This window comes from Meleagris gallopavo, chromosome 3, assembly GCF_000146605.3.
Source record: "Meleagris gallopavo isolate NT-WF06-2002-E0010 breed Aviagen turkey brand Nicholas breeding stock chromosome 3, Turkey_5.1, whole genome shotgun sequence".
NCBI lineage: Eukaryota > Metazoa > Chordata > Aves > Galliformes > Phasianidae > Meleagris > Meleagris gallopavo.
This window is the reverse complement of record NC_015013.2, coordinates 14,293,118-14,317,676: the sequence shown is the minus strand read 5'-3', so window position 1 is coordinate 14,317,676 and position 24,559 is coordinate 14,293,118. Positions and strand designations below refer to the sequence as shown.

The 24,559-nt window shown below is 35.9% G+C and overlaps 1 protein-coding gene across 1 annotated transcript in view; it reads left to right on the top strand.

Moving 5' to 3' along the window:
* RELCH (RAB11 binding and LisH domain, coiled-coil and HEAT repeat containing) overlaps positions 1-24,046 on the top strand; it is a gene marked incomplete at its 5' end in the record, with an annotated part of 72,731 nt that extends 48,685 nt beyond the window's left edge. Inside the window, 14 exons of the mRNA XM_010708466.3 lie at positions 408-555; positions 2,692-2,848; positions 3,397-3,520; positions 4,442-4,490; positions 4,821-4,900; positions 5,769-5,875; positions 6,461-6,560; positions 11,167-11,249; positions 11,435-11,498; positions 13,122-13,260; positions 14,151-14,267; positions 14,729-14,817; positions 17,486-17,556; positions 22,258-24,046. Coding sequence (XP_010706768.1) covers positions 408-555; positions 2,692-2,848; positions 3,397-3,520; positions 4,442-4,490; positions 4,821-4,900; positions 5,769-5,875; positions 6,461-6,560; positions 11,167-11,249; positions 11,435-11,498; positions 13,122-13,260; positions 14,151-14,267; positions 14,729-14,817; positions 17,486-17,556; positions 22,258-22,378 — 1,449 coding nt within the window. The remainder of the gene's footprint in view (positions 1-407; positions 556-2,691; positions 2,849-3,396; positions 3,521-4,441; positions 4,491-4,820; positions 4,901-5,768; positions 5,876-6,460; positions 6,561-11,166; positions 11,250-11,434; positions 11,499-13,121; positions 13,261-14,150; positions 14,268-14,728; positions 14,818-17,485; positions 17,557-22,257) is intronic.
* Between the last annotated feature and the right edge of the window lie 513 nt (positions 24,047-24,559).

Genomic DNA, 24,559 nt, shown 5'->3' with positions numbered 1-24,559 from the left:
TTGCTGCACATACTTATTTTGGTAGATATCAGGAAAGTTCTGGAAAGTAGGGTAACTCTTATGATTTGACCAACATGCTTATTTTCACAATACACAATTCACAATACAGTTGACTCATTCAGTTTTCAGATGCATTGATCCTTGAGACCAAGGAATCCTGTTTCCAAGACGTGCCTAAATTTGCTCTTTCTGAGTATCAGTGTGTTCAGTAATGTGAATCACTTAATGCCAATGATTATATTGCTGGCTTCTCTTGAGAAGTGCCTTGAGAATGACATGAGTGTTTGGATTGTAACGCCAAGTACAGTAATGGTCAGGATAAAAGACCATGTAATTAGTGTTTCTGGGTAGTTCATCACAAATGTCTTCAAACTGAAAATTTTAACTGAATGTCCTATTTGTTTCAGGAAGGAGAACACGGTTTGGATGAACATAAGCTACACATGTATCTATCTGCTTTGCAGTCACTGATTCCATCATTATTTGCATTGGTGCTACAGAATGCACCTTTCACAAGCAAGGCTAAACTTCAGGGAGAAGTACCACAAATAGAAGGTATGTTAATTTCTGTTAAGTGGAATTCTTGGAAACGTGGGTATAATTCAGTTACAAATCAGTATTAAATGCAAAGGAAGAATTCGAGGAATAGTTCACGTGTACCTGGAGCTCAAATATACCTAGGATTACTAGACAAACATAAGTTGCAGGATTAGTGTATAAGCTTTTTTTTAAACATGTCTATAAAATAATAATTTCAGTTCCTGACCTCAGGCTTATTTTTCTACTGCACCTTTTTTATATAGTATTTTCAGATGTGGCAAAAACGGAGAACCTCAGGAAACCTCTGCCATGTTATGAATTTGCTTCAATGTGACTGAGTTGATGGAGAGAATTTTTTTTTTTTTTTTTTTTTTTGTAGCTAGGTTCCAAGATAGGAACATTTGTCATGTACTTTTTTTTTTCTTCTGTTTTTTTTCCTCTTTGGGAAAAAGTCTTCCTACTTCCCTTCTTCATCTCCTCTCCAAAAGTCTTAAAAAAATTCTTGTCATACATGTAACTAATTACAGACATCAGGTAATTCACACTGAAGAAATATGTAAGTCATGAATATTTACCAAATGACTGCCAGAACTACAAAGGAAAACTAGATTGTATTTTTTAGGATTTTTTTGACTGAGATTTCTGTATTCATTTAGCAGCATTCTATACTGTCCATTATAGGCAAAATGTCTTCTGTGCCCAGTGGCTTATATAATTTTATGAGAGTCTTTCAATGAAGCACTTTGTTGTTCTGATACACCATATAAATTGTGGAGGGAAAAATAAATGCTTACCTTATGATTTCCCCTGGAATTTTTATTCATATTTGTCTCTCTTAGCAAATCCTTAAATAATGCTTCCTTATTCCATTCTCTCCTATGCCTGAGTCACTTCAGTAATGACAAAATAAATGTGAATGAAATAAAATAATGTTTTTCTTCATTTCATCTCTCAGTATTTCTCTCTACTTCACTTTTGAAGTAGAGTAGAGAGAAAAGTAGAAACTTTTGAGAAAGCAAAGCAGTCCTTAATTAGACTTCTTAAGTTTTGTGAAGAACTGTGTTCTACAAATAAACAGTAATAACTCAAGAAGGCTGTCTTTAGAATTAGGGATTTGCTACAATTTTTTTTTAATTATTTGTAAAAAGTGAAAAAAATACATCCTGGTGCAGAAGCTTCACCATCTGTTATGCATCTGTGTAACTATCTTGGCAAACAGAATGATCTCTAAGTGAAGTTAAATGCTTAAATTAGCACTCCAAGTCTCTTTAACATTTTCTTTTATTACAAATACTTTTTAAAGATTTTGTTGGTAATACCTGCTACATGGTGATAATATTTCTGTATATTGAGTTAAAGAATGTTTAACAACCTTACATTTAAAAGGAAATTCAGAAAGGAGCAAGTGGTGTTACATACATGAATGTAAAAATGTTAGACATGCCACAGTGAAGCTCTTTCAGCTGACCTGAGTCATTTGAAGATGAGCACTTTTTCCCTGACTAGCTAGTGTTTAAATAAGGAATTCAGAAATTTCAGCCTTCGGTGTAGTCTGGCAGTTGCTTCCTCAACATTAGTGGAGGAAACAAATCTCCTATACTTTCCGTGTTTGCACTGATACAGTAGCACTGTTGGAACTGCAAGCTTGTCTTGAATTCCATGGTGGGAAAGATTACATATTTGCCACTTAACATCTTTGCTGAATAATTTTCAGTATACTTCGCATAAACTGAGTGTAATAAAAGAAACAGTGGTGTAGCAGACTTTTGACGCTAGGATATTTTTATGGTCTAGAATTTTTTGAGTTCTTTCTTTTTCTTTGTAAATTCTTCTTTTCTCTTGATCCAAATAATTGAGGAGATAGTGTAAAGTGTAGCAGAAGTCAGGAGACTTTGTCTTGTACTCATTCAACCGTAAATCTACAGCGTGATCTCTGGGGTCATCCACGATCTCTGCATTTTCTTTTTTTAAAAATGAGGGTTATGTAGTCTCTTTGAAGTTGGATTTAACTCATGGATTTTTAAAAGGCAATTTGATAACCTTACACAGAATTTACCAAAGAGCTTCAGACTTTAACTGTCCTTACTGACGTGATTTCCAAGCCATTTTTATCTTGTTTTGTTCATGATTGCTTATTCTCTGCTGTCACAGTCACTAGATTTCCTCGACCTGCATCACCTCTTCAGGATGTGGCTGTCATCATCGGAAGCCGTGAACAATTGGCAGTACTGTTGCAACTTTACAACCATCAGCTAGAACATGAGGGGACCACAGGCTGGGAGACTTTGCTATGGGTAGTCAATCAACTGTGAGTTAATTTGTACCTTACTGTTCCTAAAATGGTCAAAACTAATAGTTCTTAATAAATTGTTGTAGTTAGCAGTGCTTGAACTTCACGGCTTTTAAGTATGATTGTGTTTAAGAATTACTTAATTTTAAAGACAAGAAGATTGGGTTTTTTATAGTTTTTCTTAAATATCATTCTAAATTGACTTTATTGATTTTATTCAGAAGATATTGTCTACCTAATGGAATGTATAGACAACTGCTCTCTCCAGAAATTTTTTTCAACTTTGCCCTAATGTAGTCAGTTCTCTGTTGAAGGGAAGTTTCTTGTATTCTGATTATTTCCATAGATATGTTGTTGCTCAGTAATGTTTGAAAGTGTATGTCAGGCTTTCCTTGCATTTAAACCTTGCTTTCTTCAAGGTTTAGGAACTGTACAGAAGAGTTAATTTTATTAATTGTTTATATGTATACTTATTAGCATACACAGTAAATCTGTACTAATATAACTGAAGAGAAACAAAAGATCAGGATAGTGTATAATATCCTTCTTTTTTTCCCTATTTGCAGGTTACCACAGCTTATAGAAATAGTTGGCAAAATCAATGTAGCATCAACTGCATGTGTCCATGAGTTCTCCAGATTTTTCTGGCGACTTTGTAGGACATTTGGGAAAATTTTTACAAACACTAAGGTAAGGTGGTACCATAAATGTTATGCCAACATAGTACATTGATAATAAGTATATATTACTGAAATGTTATGGTGTGTTTGAGTGCTCATGTTTTGTGTGACATTTGTATTTATGTGCCAGACTGATGCTTTTCCTTAAGTACTGCTAAACCTGATATTTTTAAACCTTAATGTGCATCCTTTTGTTGAAAAAATTGAGAGATCATGCTCATTCTAGTGATTTCACAGTTTTCTTCCTTCAGAACAGCATTGTGTCCATTGTTTGTACTCCACTGTGTACTTTATTCCTAATTTTAAAATGAATATTCCCTGCTAAAAATATTTTCCACGACTTATACCTAAATATTTTTATCAAGGATGTATGTCACTTATTTCTCAGTAAGATAATTTTTGAATATTCATTGAGAGTATCTTAAAGAGAAATGCTAACACACTACAATATTATCAAAAGATAAAATTAAACAGAGTTAGCATTCTGTGTTACTGCATGCTGCTTTGGCAGAGACTAAAACCTCTCTCTAATCTTTGAAAGTCCCATCTGTAATTTATCTTTACAATTCTTGCTTCAGTAAAAATTAGTACAACTGTGTTTTGGAAGAGAGCACACGATAACAGGGACATGAAGCAAACTCAGTATATTACTGATTGTTTTTTACATATAGTATGGTAGAATCATAAAGCCCAACTAAGCAAACTGACAAAAGGCTTCAACTCTTAGCAGCAGGAATGCTAAATGCTGTTACCTCTGTGATCACTATTGGGTGGGCATGCATTAGAAATTTTTGTTCTCTGTCATACTTTGAATTTTGGTAGATCAGCTGCTCTTCTTAAAGATTCTATTTTTTCTTTCTGTATCTTCAAAATGTCTTCTGTCTTACTAGCAGTAAACTTTCTCATGTGGGTTTCATAATTCTTTATGCAGGTAAAACCACAGTTCCAGGAAATACTAAGACTGTCTGAGGAAAACATAGGTGAGTAATATTCTATCCTCATGAATAAAATTGATCTTAATAGCAGCTGGTAAAAATGTTGTTCTCCTGTTCAAATAACATTTTCAGACCACAGTACTCAAATTTGTCATTTTTCTTTGATCATAATCTGAATGGAACACTCTTAAGTTGTACATTGTGTATGTGTTTAAATTAAAAATAAAATCTTTAATCCAGATATTCGGTTAAGCATTATTTTAGCATGTGTATATATGCCTATGTATATACATTCTTTACATAAATGTAAATATATGCATACCTTACTTTACATATATGCATATGCAAAATAAATTCTGTAATGTGTTTCATTAGATTCCACAGCAGGTAACGGAGTGCTTACAAAAGCTACAGTTCCCATCTATGCAACAGGGGTCCTTACATGTTATATTCAGGTAGGTTTGTTTTTATGTTTCTTTCTTAGATTTTACATATTATTCTATCAAAACAAACAAAAAATACCAAAACCAACACCTAATGTTCTCTTTGTAAACTTCTAGTGCTGTCCTGCATTGAAGATAAATAAGGCAGCCCTAAGTCTATTTAAAATCTAAGTTTCCTAAGTACTGCATTTACTACTACATTCAGGTGACAGCCATCAGTGTTAAAAGATACTGAATTCAGTAGATCTTAAGATGACATCAGGCATTGTCAGCACTGCTAACTCTCAGATGTTGACAGCTGCCCTGTACTTTTATCCAAAATATTAGTTATGTTCAATAAATGGGCTCTTTGCCATTTAGCTGTGGCCCTTGCAAGCCATGATTTTGCAACAGTCTCTCAAAAATAAATAAGCAGATAAATTGCTATTTTGGGTACAGTTGGAGTCTTAAAATTTTAGTGCTATTTAGGACTAAAATAAACACCCCGTAAATAACACTACCTAATCCTCCAGTAACCTGCAGTTATGAACTGATGTATACATGACTTACAAGGAAAACGAAATCTTTCATCATCTCACAGATGGACTTGCATTCCTTGCAGTGGACTGTAAGCAATCACTAATTGTCGGGAGCCATGAAAGTGGGTTTTAGTAAACATCTTTGGGGGATTTTGTGCATATAAGTACATACTTAGCTGATAAAATATAGAAATAGTCTTGTTTTTCCTTTTAAACGTTCTTTTTCTAAAAGCGTATTTTGGAAATTGTAAGAAAATTAAGTGCTAAATCTATTCTGCTCTCTCTTGGAGTTTGTCTTTTTCATAGCTGAACATTGTCAAACCATGACAATTCTACTACATTTAAAACTGTACTTCTTTTAGGAAGAAGACCGCAAACTGTTAGTTGGATTCTTGGAAGATGTCATGACCATGCTGTCACTATCCCATGCTCCTCTTGATAGCCTGAAAGCTTCCTTTGTGGAACTGGGGTAAAGAACCTTGGAGCCGATTAAATCTGAATACGTTAGAAGCTTTTATTAAAACATCGTAATGTGGCTGTAATTTTATTAACTGTGCTGCCTCAGGGGAAAAATGAGTGGGCTTATGTTTTTCCTCAGTGCTAATCTCCCTAATGAAAAATGCAGTGTTTAAAAACAAACAAAAAAAAACTTTAAAGCGTAAAAAAGGAAAACAAAGAAAAACTCACACATGGGAGTAAAAATAAATACCAAAAAAAATCCTCACTAAGGAGAAAAATAGAAACTGATTTAGTATTTCCCATATTCTTACTGTATGTTCTCATATGTATTTTCATTCAGATCGCTATTGTAATATATTGAAATCTGTATTCTGAAGAACTTCTAAAATCGACTTCAAAATGCAGCCTGTTTTCTAGACAGCAGCATGTTCCATGCCCTTTGGAATGGACTAAATGTTGTGTATCCTTCATAAGGGATAAAAATTGGAGTTTTAGATTTGCTGAGACAGCTTTTTGTAGGAAAAAGATCCACAGAGATTTGGAGGAATTTATTTTCTTCTTTTTTCTTTTTTGGTTGCCCAAATGTTTCTTTTAGTGCAAACCCAGCTTATCATGAGTTGCTGTTAACTGTCTTATGGTATGGAGTTGTCCATACTTCAGCTCTTGTTCGATGCACAGCAGCTAGAATGTTTGAGGTAAGTGATATCTGAACTTTTTTTGAATGCTTTTCTGAAACTGCAGTGTGTTTTTAAACCGATTCAGATGAAGTTCTTAAACACTGATTCAGATAACATATTCTTAAAAATTATGCATGACTTAAATAAGTTGTGTACTGTGTGATGGAGCAGTTGTACAGTTGTTTATCTGTTGTGTTGCACATCTCACTATGTAATTTGTCATTAGCCACTTGCATGATGTTTCTATAGTGACTGTGTGTTCTTTGATCAACTACTGATTTCACTGTTGCGTTCTGATTATTGCATGCTGAAAAGCATTTTCAGATGAAAATGAATTTCCTGGCAAAGTTGTGTTCAAACCAGAACAAAATAACATCATCAAATGTGTTTGCTTAGGTCTGTAGGTAAACATAAGCAAGCGTCTCTCTGTGTGTCTTAACATTTGTTATCGTTAGTGAAAAGTTACCAGTTTTCAGTACCTTCTTCTGTATACAAATAGTGCACCTGTAACTCCAGCAAGTTTCCACTGATACCAAATGGAGTGGTAAAAATGTACATTTTTACAAGAAATAAATAATTGGTGAACTATAGGATTTCTTAATATACCACAGTGTGACAACTTCGTCTTTTTATTTGGAACAAATTTATAGATGATAAGGGAGGCTGTTAAATTTAACTAGTAAGTTTTCTATTTCCATACCATGCTCCTGTTCCTCGAGTGTTAAAAAGAAAAGACATACCAAAAGACTGGGACATATACCACTCGCTGAACAAAGAGTATATTTTTTTTTCATGTTTTTGAGAGTAATTTTTTATAATCAAATTCCATTTTCTTCTATTTTCTTTACAGTTTTGTTAAGCTTGGCTCACTGGTTAGCTTTGCTGTTGACCTCTAGGTGAATCTGCCATGTCGTATCCATTTCTGAAAACAAATCTCAAGTCTGCCTTGAGGACAGAAGTGCTTAATGCTACCATTACTTTTCTTTACTGCAGCTCTGCAAGTCATTGCAGATAAGCACTGAACAATGACTTTAAAACATACTGTGTGACTTCCCTTGAAAGTGTCCAACTTTGTCTTGGTTTTTTTCTCTTGTAAAAAGGAGATGGCAATTTTGGTCACCCATAAAACATTTCTTAGTTTGTTCACAATACAAGCACTTGGTTTATATTTCATATTTGTAAAAATGATGTTTCCTTTTTTGTGTAATCATTAACCCAATACATAAAAAACTTCAGTTAATACAAGCTGTTGTCTTGGTTGTGGTTTATTTTCCACTGCAAATCGATAATTTTTGGGTAGTTCTGCATGCTACTTGTTTGCTTTCTAATATATTTCAGTTTTTACTAGTGCATAGGCAACCTCACTGAAGGCATTTTTCTCACTCGAAAACTGACTTTTATTATGTTGCCACTTTGTAGCTGCAGTCTATGTATTTATACATGACAGTATGTGAATTTTGGAAGTCAACTATAGGAAGAGATGGTAGCAGTTCATTTTATTTTGGAGGATTCCTTCATGTGAGAAATTTTTGATGTCTCAGAGATCACTCACTGGCAAAACACAGCAACTCTCTCAGAAGATAGACAGTAATGATTAGATAAGTTAGAAGGGTGTGTCATGAGCTGGACAGCTGTACTTGTACTGCAAAGTTTTAGACCAGTACAGTGAACTGCAACAGCTCAGGAACTGCTGTGATTTAGGCCTGCCAAATCACGTTATGAAACCCTTACCAGTTTGTTCTGGAGTAAAAGAACACGAGTGATTTATAGCCAGTGTATTTTTGCTTGCCCTTGGGGACAGGAAGCTCTGTGATATGATTTTTAAGGTGTGGTATATATGAAGTAATGAACATGCATTCCTTGGTAAGAATCAAAAGAGGATAAAACTTTGCGTTGTCTGTCTGACTGTAGCCTTAAATGCTGCAACGTGGCTTTGCCCATCTAGCTGTTTCCTTTGTGCCTGTGCATTAATGTTTTCTGTCAGTAGTTTCCCATTTGAATGTTGATGCAAACAGATTTGACTGCTGCTGGTTTGAACAGTGAAGCGTGTAGCTGAGTTACAAGCATTGTTGGTCTGTTCAAGGTTAGGAACTCTTTTCTTCAGAATGACTCTTAAATGATGATACATGTTTTTACTTTCTTTAAGACAGAATGATGCTATTTACCATGCTTTACCATGATTAGCAGCCCATATAGTTGTGGAGCTGAGATCATTCTAAATTGTTTGCTAATTACACAAATCCCAAGAATCTTTATTCCAGCCTCCAGACTTTTCTCAAAACAAAGATTGGTAAAGAAAATTCATGGGTCCCTGTTTGTCCCCAGTTAAAAACAGTAAGCGTTGTCTAGTTTAGTCAATGGGAAAACTGTATGGGAGTAAGGTTGTCATGGCTGAACACAGTACTATGACCTTAGCATCAATCTGAACGTGAATACATCAGCCTTATGTTGATGCATCCAACCAGCGCATCAACCTTAAGGTGAATACATCAACACTTTTTAAGTTGCTGCTACTGTAAATAATTATGGAATGTATTAATATTGAAATGTAGTAGACTAACTGACATTGCTAGTACTGTGTGAGTTATGAACGTAGGAAGTTGCAGCTTTCTACTTCTGAGATTTTGCAGCCGTAACGCTTACACAGCTTAACATTTCTCACCCCTGTGCTTCCTTGTCCAGTCATTACCTGTAAGAGCATGATATGGTCACAGCATCTGGGTACATACACACACACATGCACACTCAAATATTGCCTAGTAGATATCACTGTTTTATATAGAAAGTCTTCTGGAAAGTCAGACTCCTTGCAGTCTTTTGTAATGTTCATGTTTTAAATTCGATCAGTAACATTGGAATGCTCAAACAAATAGCATAATGTAGAACTCTAGTTAGAGTATAACTAGTGCGTGGTTTTAGCACTGCATGATACAGTAAGAGATGCTGCTTTTTAACTAATGCAGATTTTAAAAAAGAAAATAAAAAGCAACAACCCGCAACTGTTTTGCTGAAGTGGGAAGTTTAGAATTTGGCATTTTCTAAAAATTAAGTTTATATTATGTGTAGACAGGGTATCTGTTTCACATATAGTTATACATACATAAACACATGAGCAGTGCAATTCTAAATGTAATCAGTTTCCACATATTTATGGGTAATGACATAAATTTCAATGTGATCTCGGTTTTTAATATAATGGATGAGTCAGGTATTGTCCATTTTCTACCTGCATAGACCAGCAATTGTAACTTGAGTTGTTACACATATAGACTGCTTGGATGGCCGTTAAATCTAAAATAGTTCACAGTTTTTGACTGACACAGACTTTGAGGAAAGCTTAGTGGCCTCTGGGGAGGTACTTTTTCTCATTTTGTGATGTCTGAAAGTTGTCACTCAGTGCTGGAAAACCACATGTATTTGGCCCGACTAAAGAAATCTAATTTTGCATGTGACAGTTTTCATGTACAATAACATATGCCATTCCACTGAGGTACACCACCATTTAGACTAGACTGTCAAACTCTAGTTGGCATCATTTTAGTATTTTAACAGGTTTGAATTATATCACATAAATTACTTGCTAAACTTTCTAGATTTGGGGTTACAAAATAGCTGAAAGCAGACCAAACAACGTTGTGTCATTAAATTTGTCAGGTTTGTGCTGATGGCCAGAGCACTTCAGCTTTCTTCACGCCTTTGCATATTTGAAGCACTAGTGTAGCAGTATTTGCTTAGCTTCTAATTTTGGTTTGCTTTTTGTGTTTTTTCTTTCTCTCTCTTGGTTGTGCCGTTCTTCTTCCCATGATACTGTGCTCGCTCTTTCCGTGCATCACCTGTGATACCCCCCTGCTCCGACCATTCAGCTGTTGGTGAAGGGGGTACATGAAACTCTGGTAGCTCAGAGAGTTGTTCCTGCTCTCATTACTCTCTCCAGTGACCCTGAAATGTAAGTTTTCTGACTGTCTTATACACCTAGCATCCCTCTTAATACTTAGGAAGAAATAACCATCAGTTGTGTTTGTTATCCTAGCTGAAAAAAAAAGTCAAGCTCCTTTGTTTAAAAGGTAACTTTAAAGTCATTTGTCTGTAATAACAAAGGTTTATTGCAATACCTAGAACTAAAGAGGATAAAATCGCTGAATAAATGTTAAATAGAAAACTAAATCAGTTATTAAAAAAAAAAGTATTAAGTCATACTTCATTTCACACTTTTTGAAGTTTGCTTAAATCATTTCTAGCAGGAGGTTGCATATCAGTGTGTTCTGTAACTCTACCAGTTACATTACTTAAAATTAAATAAGGCAGTATCAAAATGTGAAATAGTCTTCGGAGTACTTAATTTCTGATAGACAACCTTAATATTTCAATTTGTGGACGTGTTTGTGCTATAATATTCTGATGTGATATTTCTTTCAAGTTGAGGAGGGATGCTTTGCTAATCTCACTAACAGGTTATTACCAGTAAAAGCTAGAGCATGATGTGTCCTAATCGTTTTAATGTATCGTGAGGTGACTAAACCAAGATAAACCCCAAGAGTCTGCCTGCCCATCCTCAGCCACAGCTAATCCAGTTCTCCTTCCAGTTTACCAAACCATTTTTTATTGCATGTTGACTGGTTTACAGCTGACTCTTCGAGGCATGAGTGAAGCATTAGTTGACAAGCGGGTTGCACCGGCCCTTGTTACCTTGTCCAGTGATCCTGAATTGTGAGTTTCAGATTGAGACCTTGAGTTAATCCTGTCTGTCTTTTTCCTGGCCTGCTTTTTTTGTTTCATTATTGTTAGAAACTAATGTAACTTAAAGTACTAATCTTTGAGTTTTGCTCTTGTTTTTTTTTTTAACCCATTTTATTCTTTAATGCTCAATTAAAGATAATGGTTTTCTGTTGTAGTTCAGTGAGGATTGCAACAATTCCTGCTTTTGGGACCATCATGGAAACTGTTACACAAAGAGAGGTAACAGTGCTACTATCATCCTTTGTTTTGTAACAGTAGTGGGAGATTTTATGATACGTTAACTTAATTATTATTAACTTTGGGAGGGGAAAGGAGCAGAAAATGTTTGTAAATTATTTTGTTGTTGTTGCATCCTTGCTTAATAAGCTTCCTGGTTTTGCAGTGGTTATTTTCGGTTGGTTGGTTTGTATTGTTGTTTTTTTTCTTTTGTTTTTTACACGTTTTGTGTTTAAAAATCACACAAGCCTTCTTTCTACAAAGAAAGACATTTACTTATAAATATCAAGCTAAACATTAAAAAAAAAAAAAGATATGTAGAGGTAGAGGCCTGTGCTAGAAGATGGAAAAGCATGAATAAAATATTTTTTAAAACTTTTCTTTGGACAGTCAGTTAAGAAATCCAAATCCATTATTTCTAAATTAAATAGGTAGCTTAACTTTAATGTGCTAATCAAAGAGTCATGGTGATAATTATTTGCCTCCACACGAATATATGATACCATTTTTAGATTGCATAGGATATCATGCTTGGCTTCCATTTACTTTAGGAGGGCACAGATCACTTGAAGTTCCTGTCATATCTGCTGGTCCTCTGCAGCCATCTCAGATAGCTCATGACATCCAAGATGATGTTAAAAGAAATTATAGAGAAGTAACTGAAATGGGCCTTGAGAATAATGCAGATCTGTAATGTCTGCTTGTTTCTTGAATGACGGAACTTTGCTAATAGATCAGAATTCTGAAAAAGGCACTTGAGATTCTGCTCTAAACAGTAGAAACACTGCACTTTGTTTTACGTAATAGTTGTACAATCAGATTTCTTTGTAAAGTCCCCACAACATTCTGCAGAGCTTGCATTCTTCCTGTAATCTCGAGATATTCTAAAAGAATGCACTTGAGGAAATGTGAGTAATAAGTCTGTGATGACTCACAAGTACTTGGAAGGTGGATAAGTTACCATTTTGTAGTTTGGATTGCATGCCTATAATCAGTTTGGAAAGAATATGGTTTTGTTACCACACAAAAATTACTGTATTCATTGCACTATTTATAATAAACTGTAGAGTACAGAAGTGACAGCTGCTTTCAAAACATATTAGAAAATGTTACTTTAACAACCTTGAATGCAAATTAAATGTTTGTCATCTTAGATATGTATATGTATTTTATTTTGTTTCAGTTTTTCTAGCCTTTAGAGCCCTTTTTAATTTCTTGATTTTATGATGCTTATCTATCTGTCTTCTGCAGGGAAAAAAAAAGGATATTTTTGAGATGTATTACAAAGAAACTTAAGTGAATTCAATGCTATTTAAACAGGAAAACTCTGAAGATCTTAATAATGAGGGAAGTTATAGTAGGTAAAAAATGTGATTATCAAAACCAAGCAAACTTCAGGAAGAGACTGGCTATATGGGAGCACATGTATAGTAGTTAAGAATAGATTAGAATAGAACACTGCTAAGTCTTTAAAATATAGAACAGCAACAGAAGGGGTCGGGACATCCTGTCAGAAAAGACTAAGTTAACAGAAAATTAAGGGCTTATCATCTGACACACATAAGCTTTATAGACATACTCTGAGCTTAATGATTTCTAACTTCTTCCCTCTTTGTTGTACTTAAGCTTCTGGAAAGGGTAAAAATGCAGCTAGCATCTTTCCTGGAGGACCCTCAATATCAAGACCAACATTCTCTTCATACAGAAATCATAAAAACGTTTGGAAGAGTTGGACCTAACGCTGAGCCCAGATTTAGAGATGAATGTAAGTTGCACTGGTGGAAGAATGTTTTCTTCTTCCTGTCCCAAAGCTAATTGTTGGCTGGTTATACTGATTTCTGTTGTTACCAAGAAGTTAATGAAAACTCTTTTGTATTCAGAGCTTGCTGTGCCCCTATGTCCCTGTTTGTTTGTTTGTTTGTTTTTGTTGTTTTTTTTTTACCTTGCCAATAAAATTTTCACTTTACCTAACATTGATGTACATACAGAACACCAGCATGCACTGCCCTTCACAGCTGAAGGGCAGTGGTCACTTTGCTGCAAAATACACCAGAATTTGCCTTTTTAATTATTTGACATGTGAAATGCTTTCCACTCCACTCCTCCCTCTTCACCACAGCCTCTCTTGCCTGGTAAATATGAAGTATCCCACACATCTTGAATGTGAACATATCCCAGATTAACAAGATAGGGTTGTGGGGTTCTTTTTCCCCCATGGCCCTGTAATGTGAAGCAAATTGAAGAGCAAAGTTCATTATTAGATTTTCTAACACATGCTTGTAAACAAAACATGAGGACCTATCATACTCACAAGATGTAGGCAGCTAGTTTTGCAGCTTAAACCCATTAGTAGAAACATACTTCAGACAACTTTAGCTGCAGGGGAATAATAATTTTACAAAATGTTTTATGTAATGATTGCTACTTTGAGGTACCTTTTTATTATAGATATTCTTATCACAGTCTTATTTCAAGTTCACATTAGTCAATTACATTTGTATGAGCAGTCCTAGCAAAAGCCATTATTTGCAGCTTTTATCCCACATTGATGAGTGATGCTTCAAATGCCTGCAGTTATCACTTAACAACTTCTTAATGCTAATCACATCTATGGAAAGCAGTTTCAAATACTTACTCTAATATTTACTTTTACAGTTGTTATTCCACACTTGCACAAATTAGCCTTGGTCAACAACCAGCAGTCCGTGGATTCTAAGAGACTGGATATTGCTACCCACCTATTTGAAGCCTACAGTGCTCTTTCCTGCTGTTGTATCCTTTTTTAAGGTGAAGTTTAGTTGATTCTGTTGTAGGGGGAGAAGATGAATATTTTGGAAATCACTAATTTTGGCTTTGAATGTGTGATCTAAAGTATGATCTGCTCAGTATAAAGATGAGATTTTCACAGAAGGTAGAACTTGTAAGTAAAAAAAAAAAATCCCTTGATCTTATACAGTAATTTAAACTGTACCTCTGTGAATATGTGTATACATATATGTATCAAAAAATTGTATCATATATGAAATATATGAAGATAAATGTGCTTCAGACATCTTTTCTTTTTTGTTTGTTGTGAAGAATCAAGCGCAGTCTTCTTAGGTCCTCTTGGGTATTGCTGCTGTAGCTTGTCTCTGTGTTCAGTAGAACAAAATTGTATAGTATCAGAAGAGAGAAAAAGACATACATAATTTCAAAAGGCCATCTTTATAATTCCTTAACAACTTGTTTTTTAGTTATTTCAGAGGATTTAATGATCAATCACTTTTTACCAGGACTTAAGTGTTTACGAATTGACATGGAACATCTCTCACCAGAGCATGAGGTGAGCAGCAGTGTTACTGAGTCTGAGATAAAAATGGCAATGAAAGTTGAAATGTCACGGTATTTAAAACTAGAAGTTAAGAAAAGCTACTCATAAATAGTAGCACAACAAATAGCATTGAGAGGTCTGAAACAAAGGATAAGTTCCATGATGTAAAATCTTTTAGAATATATTTCTAGGTTGAGTAACTCTGCAGAGAAATATTGAAAGGTCAGAAATGCAGGTAGAATCACAGATGTTTACAGACTGAAGAAAAATAAAATGTTTTTATCATCTCGTTTTTTTCATTAAAACAAGAGTACACTAAAATCTGTAGCCACAATAGGTCCAAGGAAAGTGAAATGACAGTTAATGGAGTGCAGGAGAAAAATGCTAAGCAAGCTCAGCAAAGTCGAAGGATGAGGAAAACACAGTCCTGAAACGAGTGATGTGATCTTCATCTTTAGACAACTGAGAAGTCCTGGGCTCCTTAATACAAGAGAGGAGTATATTAGAGAGTCTAGAAAAGGACCACAACAACGATGGCCTGGAGCATTTCTTCTATGAGGAGAGGCTGAGAGCATTGGAACTGTTCAGCCTGGAGAAGAGAAAGCTACAGGCATCTCATCAGTTTGTATGAATAGCTGAGGGGAACCTGAAAGGAGGACAAGACAAAAGACAGTGAACACAAACTGGAATACAGGAGCTGCCTCTGAACATGACAAAACACTTTTTCCCCCTTGAGGTTGACCGATCACTGGTCCCAAAGAGGTGTGGAGTCTCCTTGGAAGTATTCAGAAGCCATCTTGGACGTAGGCTGGGTGGCCCTGCTGGAGCACAGAGATTGGACTCCAATAAGTAGACAGGACAACATGGCAGCTGTAAAGTTTGTCTCTAGTAAATGAAGTTCCCAGAAAGTAGTAAAAGAGAAGAGATAGCTAGAGAAGCTAATTTGAGACACTTGAATGTTTTGACTATGTGCCTGTCTTTTTTGCAATTACTTGAGGGTGATGAACAATAATAGGGATTGAGGTGTAGAAATTAAGCTGAAAATAAGTAATTTAGTTGCACTCTGGGGAAAGCTTGACAGTCTGAATGCTTCAGGTGATGGAGGGAGAAATTCAATCCAAGCGTATGAAGAAAGGTCTTTCTATATGGATGTCTTCTATTTTGAAGGTTAATAATGTTCTGCAGGGATTATTTCTTTGTTTGCAAAGTAACTTAATTCAAACTATGCTGTATTCTCCACAAGTCCTAAACTCTTAAAATTGGTAACAGAATCCCTTCTTCCAGTTTGATTTTTAGTCTACTGATCTGTAGTCTCATTCTTTTGTTTCCTCTGTCTTGTTATATTATTTTTACACTATTTATGGTTTGTGGAACTGAGGGTGAACTAATTTGAAGGATTTTAAGAACTTAGAAGGAAAAAAATCTGGTTTCAGAGGCCATTCAGATGCAACTGAATGTAGTTATGTAATCATCCATCAAATGCAGCTTAATACTCTGTATTCAGAGAGAACTGGGAGATGAGTTGTATACTATGAAGTCCAAGAATATACCTGAAAACTGCAGCAGACAAAAGTTGGATTTAGTTTTATTTTCTTTGTTCTGTCATATTGACTAATGAGATTAAAAATATTAATGCTTCATTTTGTATAGTAATTAATGGAACTTCTAAGATTTGCAGGCACAGTCAGTTCATTAGAACACAAGAGCCCGTATGATTCAATTTGAGTCTTGTAGCCAGAGAAGAAACTGAAAGTTTAAATAAGCAATAAAAAAAATAAATAACAAAATCAGGAGTGTTTTTTGTCATGTTCTTCCTCACTGTGACTGATTATCTTCAGGCATAATTTCCAAGTGTTTTATTCTCCTATCCCAAGGAAAGCATAAAATTTAAAATATTTACTCCAACTCCAGTGAATTAGGAAGTTCACTACAACTTTACTGCAGAAATGGAAAATTTAGGCCTTAATCAGCTCCTAGCTGTGGCATGGTGCTTGTAGGAACTGTGACAGAGACCCGTGAGACCCTGTTAGTTCTAAGTGTCTGTCTTTCAAGCAGGAAAGTTTAGCCTAAAATATTCTGCAAAAACCTTTAATACTGGAACTGTTAAAGTAAAATTAAAAAAAGAATCTTGATTCATACAAACCCTGTAAGATGTCAGTGAAGTGATATTTCGTGTTTGCTTTAGCACTTCCTTTCCATAAAAATGTTGCCTCTACACACTGTCATTTTTTCTTTTTCTTTCCTTTCATTGCTTTTATGCACAGTGCTGGTAATCAGAAGAGTTGTAAAGTGTAGTTGAAAATATAGAGAACATGGATGTATATAAAAGCAAATTGCTAATGAATAAACTACTGCTTTAAAAAAGGGAAGAGATGAAGATGTATAACAGAAGTATGTTCAGTTTGACTCCATTTAAAAATAAATAAAGGGGGGATGGGAAGGAGTCTTGAACTCTTGTAGCTGGTTCAAAAACCTTTTCTTCCTTAAAGTACTTTGAATGGTTTTGTTGTTTCTAGCCACAAGGCATTATCAAATAGCTGCAACTTAGATGCACTTCACAAACAAGAGAACCTTCTTAAACTGTTCTGCTGGTGTCAGAATTACTTGGGGAGCAGATTTGGTACCAATTGTTGATGTAAAAGAAAAAACATCCTATCTATGTCTCCCTTATGTGCTTCAGGTTATTTTAAGCTCCATGATAAAAGAGTGTGAACAGAAAGTGGAAAATAAGACCGTCCAAGAACCGCAGGGGTAAGACTTCCACTTCTCTTTTTTCTGTGCCTCCAGCATAATGTTCTGTAAAGTGTCTTCCATAACAGTGTCCAGTGCTTGTGACCAGAAATCCCGCACTAATGCTCATATTCAGAACTTTTATTCAGTCTGTGGTTGTTTCTACTTCCAGCATAAAGCACAGGGCAACACACTTCTACTTGTATCCTAGTAGCAAAGTTCCCATTTTCTTATGATACTCATTTTTAGGTTTTGAACCGTAGAAGACAGCATTTGAATTTCTGTCTTGAATCTGAGTGTAGCAATTGGACAAATCAGTATGATGGTAAAAGGTGTAATGATGGAAAGATCGGCATGATCGAAAGGTGCTATAAGAGAAGGGAAGAAGATTGCTTACCTTTATCAGAAAATTCCAGATTTGTAGGGGAAAGCTCCACCAAAGAGAGATCTCCAGAAAGAAATTCTTCCCTAGTGGCAGTCAACCCTTAAATGAGAGGGGAGGGGGCTGTCTAAGAGAAGTGCAGCTAGGCTCCATCCCTTCTGGTGACACAGCTGAATTGCCTTTACCTGTGCTCCTAGGGCTGACGGGTCCTTTCCCCAGGTGATCAATCAGTGGTTCAGGCCGTGACTCAGCAGTTCCCATACACTGAGAAAGCAGGAGATGCTTAGCCTAAGCTTAGAGCGATGCATGTAGCATGCACACTGCAACCATTTTTTCATGGGGATTGCCTGCAGGTGGAAGGAATACTTCTGATAGTGTTAAGAGCTTACTCTAGGCTGCTATCTTTGCTTGCGTGTGACCAGTGCACGAGAACAGCTTCTCCAGTGTATAGACCAACTGACCTGTTTGAGTAGGCTGTTTAGTGAATTAGACTTTAAAAAAAAAAAAAAGCCACTTTTGGAGCACTTCAGTAAAACATATTCTACAAAGCCACAGTAAATCCAGCTATCCAATGAGGCATCAGACCCACGATGCATACATATCAATTTGCCTCATGAGGTACTGATTAATGGTATCATGCATGCATTTCTCTCCTGACAACAAAAGAAGTCAATGGGCCTGCAGGTTTAGGAAGCAGAATTTGATCTAATGAGTTGTATGTATCCTTTTGCCTGCTTACTGCATGGAACGGAATACCAGCAGGAAATTCTCAATTATTTTATAACTTGATACAATTTTTAACTATGTGGACAGGAGTTTGAGAAGAAACTGCAGATATCTGGAAAAGGGATAACTTGCTGTGCAAATCAAGGCAATTACTGAAACCTGTTTGTCACACTTGCATAACTGTCACAAACTGATAGAATATAATTCTTAAAAGAGTTCAGACAGCTAGTAAATAGTAGTTGTTTCCAAATTATTGAAGTGGGAAAGACATATGAGAATTGCAACAGAGGAGACGTGGTGCAGAAAAAAGAGTAGGTTTCTTAGGCACCAAATAAGGTATCTCAGGCCTTATCAGTGGTAATTAGACAGCTTACTGCTGTGGCTGGCAGTGAACGAGATGTAGTAAGGACTGAATTCTTTGGAACTTTAACATCAGGCCAACCCTCTGGATGCGTACCAGAAATTAACTTTAGACTTTTGAGGTGAAATAATTTTAAGACTGAAAATGTTCAAGTTCTACAACTAACTGTAAATCCATAGTATCTGCTCTAATAAGGTAGGTGGTCTTTACGTAGTCACAGAAGTCCTGTCCAAGGGAAAAGAAATTCAAAACTTTTAAGACCAAAAGAATGCACTGTCATCTTGTACATGAAGAAGGATAAGTAGACCATCCTAACAGAGCATACTCCAACTGTTAGGGTATTCAGTGATGAAAAACTTATTCAGTACTTAATGCTGTTTTGATTTTTTTCCACATATCTTCACCACGTACTTGAAAAAAAAAGCCTGTGGTTTTCTGCCTTTATCTTTTTTGCCTTCAGTTCAAAGGAGCTCTTTCACATCTATACCTGTGTACTCCCACCCTTTTCCTACTCCATTCAGATTCTTCAGCAACTTTGTATTTCCTTTTCATTTTCAAAGAATGGTGAATGCTCAGCTCTCTTTCAGCAACATCTCAAAAAACAACCTAGCAATAATGATTCCTGGCAAGATACAAACCTAATAGTGTCCAGCATTAAACCTATCCTACTTTTTGCAAGTAAGCATTAGATTGATTTAGGTCTTTCCTAAATCTCTTCACTCTCCATAGATAGATACTCAAAAGGTAGTTGTGATCAGACAACTATCAGCAGTCAGGCTCTTTGCAGATATGCTGCAGTTGCTGTGGGTGCTCACCAACCAAGCTGTGCTAGGACATCCCTCCACCTAAGCAGTGACTTTGACTAACAGATTGAGTCATGAGAATTGGTTGTGTATATAGGCATTATTACTTGGCAAATATTTCCCTTGTCTGAGTTTTATAGACTCATTTATTGGACTCATACACAGTTAGACTCATAGAATCACAGAATCACCAAGGTTGGAAAAGACCTTCAGGATTATCCAGTCCAACCATCCACCTATCACCAATAGTACTCACTTGCTGATATTCTTTCTTCCTTTTAACTAAAATAAAAAAGCCACCAGACCTTGACTAGGTAAAGAAAAATACTAGAAGCACGGTACGTATCTAAATGTATAAGATAAAACTTGTGAATGCCTGATAAACGTTTTCCAAAGTAAAGTAATCCATCAAATTGTAAGCACTTTCTTGACAGCCTTTTAGGAGACTCCATTTGAAAATACTAAACATTTCTTTGACGATGCTTCCCTGAGAAACAATATTTTTTTCTCACAGATTGTGCCAAATGTATACAATGTCAAGCTGGTCTCTTTAAAGAACTTCATTAATCTTAACCTGAAGAGTTATGTTATCTAACCTGTGTTAACAGGAAAACCAAAGGTATCAAACAACGTGCCTTGGCTGAGCTCTTCTGAATTCTCAAGTGGCACACTTCAGTTGACCAGGATTTTTTTTCCTTCATTTTTATTTGTTTATAACAAAAAGCCTAGGGGCAAGGGGGGTTATTGAGTCTAATGTGTGCTGTCATCTCTCTCAAATTGTTTTAACCTATTTAGTTCAGAGAGTTGTTCTTTACATGGATGCAGTTTGAATGGTAGATTTTTGTTTCATGTAGAGTTTGAACTACCTGGTTTTAGTTTATGTTAATGTAGTTGTGTTAACGCAAGAGATCTCTACTACTTAGAATCTGACCTATGAAAATATTTCGAAACCACAGTACTATGAAGCCATTACAGATACAGATAAATGCAAATGTGATACAACTTCCAGCTTATTTTTTTTGAGAGTGCAGTTGCTGAAGACTGTAAGATTTGGAAAAGATTAGTCTTCCTGTTGCTTCCTTCTTTCCTGGCCTTTCCTCTTCAAAGTGAGCCTATGGTTGCAGTCTTTTACTGCACAAAATTACCACAGTATTTTAGCAGTGGAGAAATTAACCTTTCAAACATGTGAATCTCCTTTTCATTGCTAAGCCCTTGCTAATTTCAGTTCCTAGTTTTAGCATTAAATATATATTTGATGAAGACTTAAATGCAACTAGGAGATAACTTACTGAAAAAACCTTGATGCAAAAGTAAGATACTGGTCGTTATCATATCTTTGCCCTTGGTGTGAGAAAACCTATGTCAAATAATATGGGATGACAAAAAATTGATTTGTTAAAAGATTAAACTTCATCTTTTTAAAAGCTGAATCTTTTCCATAGCAATTTTTTTGTTAAACATTTTCTTCTGCAATTAACAAGATACTTAATGCTTGGGTAAAAACATGTTACAAACTCATTTTTATAAGATGTCCAGCAGAAATGTTTATTTTGACCCAGAGCTTCCCCATACAAGAGGCAGAACTCTATGCAATGTATAATCCATCTCAACACCAGTAAAAAAATAAATTAATGTTTTGACATTTTCATTTCTAATTTTTGTAATTGTGTAGATGCAAGGATTTTCCTATAGGAGTACTTGTTTTAGACGAGGTATGTCAGTAACCTCTCGTTATTTTTAAAGACATGAGATTCAAATGATTTGATTTGATATTGATTTTGTTGCTACATTGAAATATGCAGTTTCTATAGTAGCAGAAGTACTTTTTGGGCATACTGACTTTTAAGCAATCCAGTGCTGTAGCTTATCCAAATATTCAGTTTATAATCATGGCATAATGTTGGGCAACACGAACCAGAATTCCAGTTCTTAAATGTTATCAGTGTGAGGACAGTAGCTGATATCACCCTAAACTATGATTCAGAAGTCATTTGTACAGTACCTGGGTTTCCTTGGGTTTATTCAAGTGCACGAGACAACACGGTTTGCTTAAAACTGCAGGTTTGACATCAGCTGTGGGACTTACTTTCTGAAGTGAGCTATTCTATTTTCTGAATGTTGCTAGTGCTTGGAACGTACTGTTATTCCTAAATAATTTTCCCTTGCCGAAGGTAGTTAAATACACGTATTTTTTTGTGTGCGTATATATATATGAAAAAGCATGCACAAAAGTATTTTACAACTTTCCACTACGACTGTTCTTGGGCCACGATCACTCACTTTATGGTATGCATTTAGACTTAGTGTTGATGGTTTTTCAGTTCTTCTCGGTGGAATGTCCTTTTGTGCTCATGAAACCACTAACATGCCAAGACGATTCAGTTATTAAATAAGGGCACAGTGTTCCTTTTGTTTGTAGTCTTGTGTAACTAAACTGTTGACTTTCCTAGCTCGATGTCGATCGCTGCAAGCCTTGTGAGTGAGGATACAAAGACCAAGTTTTTGAACAAAATGGGCCAGCTGACTACATCAGGTGCAATGTTGGCTAACGTGTTCCAGAGGAAGAAGTAAGGTGGGAAAAGGAGCTCCCAACTAACACTAAGATGGATGGACCTCACAGAGACTGGTTCCTGTACTTGAAGTACTTGCCTTTTAATTTCTTCTGTCTTATGTTCTCGTAGTATAATTTTATTCTAACCTCCAAAGATATTTGCACTGCTTTTGAATATCGCTGTGTATCTGTTAATTTTTGGGTTAACTGTGGTTGATATGAAACTGAAATCATAGTCTGTACCAAGTCCCTGTTCTGTGTTCTTGTCTTTCCAGCATATTTTTTTTAATGTAGTGGAAGGGTTTTGGTTTTGGTTTTTTTTTATTATTATTTTCTGACAGGATATCAGCAAATATCTGTATTATACATGGAGCTATTATGACGGTACTTAAAATAATGTAAATTTGAAGTCATTGTCATGAAGTAATAAAAGTGAAGATTACTTATGTATTTAAATTATGAAAGAGTAATGCAGATTTTTTTATTATGTTTCTAAAAAGAAGAGGAGGAGCCACCAGCATTTGTCTGTGCTTCTAGGATTGTTTTGTAAGTATTGTGCATCTTGAATCCAGAGGAATTGCAGTATCTAATGTATAAGACTGCTTGCACCGCATCAGTCTGCAGGGAATGCTCATGTTTCAGATGCTTTATGCTGACATTGTAAATGCTGTAAAAATCCTTCAGATAAAATTCTCACATCTGCTGTGGTTTTTTGAGGGATGTTTTGTTTTGTTGGAGTTTTTGTTTTATTTTGAAGCACTTTAACAACCAGTGTACACATCCAGAGACACACATATGCTTAAGGCAAGGAAAAATGTGATAATATTAACAAACTATAAGCTACTACAGGGGACCCAATGCAGTACTGCAGGCAGAGTAACCTTATGCAGGAGAAAGAATGCTCTCATCTTGCACTCACTGTGCAGTTCTGTGTACTATGAAAGCTAAAATTAGAAGATTTTGTTGTTCGGTTTAAATTTCAGTTCAAATTTCATTTCAGAATATTTGAAACTACATTAAGGGAGTTTGACACACAAGCGTTACCTCGACTGAAAACATATTTTACAAAAGCATTACAAGGAGTATCCTGTAATCATGTGTTTTTGTTAGCAAGGAAGCATTAAGAACCAGATCCGTTCATTTTTATGCAGCACTTATTTTTTTCCTTTATGTCAGTGTAACCTTCTGAGAGTAAACTCAAGTGCATGCATAAACTGGTAATATGTGGTAAGATGTAAAAGATCAGGCATTCTCTGACTCAATGAACTTCAGTTGGAAGTATAAACATCTTTAAGGATAGCACAGCAGAAGGAGTGATGGGAGAAATTACTATCTCCTGAGACAGAATATAGATGGCAGCACTTCACATACTGCCCTCAGAAGTAATAGAGATCATCTGAGCCTTCTGACTGCTTCGTGTTTGTGCCTGCTGGCTCTGCATAGACGGTTGCCTGCCATGTTTGTGTTGTGACAGGGCCTGCTGCACACTTGCACACTGTCAGTCCCTTTACACTGCACTGAAACATTTTTCTCAAGATTACAGACGGTTCCATGCCTTCTTGTTGCTTGTTACCATGAAAGTATGCTTTTAGCAGACTGACTGTCAATGGAGACATTCCTGAGGAATGGGAAGTGGTGATGTTTCCTCTCTATTGTTCTGTTGTCAATAAAAAGTTTTGTATACCTGCCTTGTCTTGTGACTTCCAGTCTTCTCCAAAAAGAGAATTGCATCAAAACAGCCGTTATATATATGAATATATATATATGTGTGTGTGTCCAATACACAGAATGTCTTTAGCCTTGTTTTTCTGTCATTATCTGTGCCAGTAGTTGCAGTGCCACAGGTATTATTAGCGCTGTAGTCCCGAGACCAAAATGACTTCTTATGGCAGAGCTCTTCATGGGTGGGCAGCTACATCCAGCCTGTCTGAGTGTGATTCCTACCCACACTGAGCTTCCACCAGTGTTTGGAAACCTGCTGATCTGAGCAAGCCAAAAAGCTGCAACAGCCATTTAACTATGGTGACTACGGTGTGAGAGTCTCTTTATTTCATGAATGCAAATGTAGTCCCTTTGTTCAGCCTCCTGCAAAGTTTAGCTTTTGGTAGTCAGTGTTTTACTCTCTACCGAAGCCCCAGGAAGACCAGCGCCACTGTAATAACCTGAGCTGAAAAGAACTGCTGTGTACTCAACAAACTTTC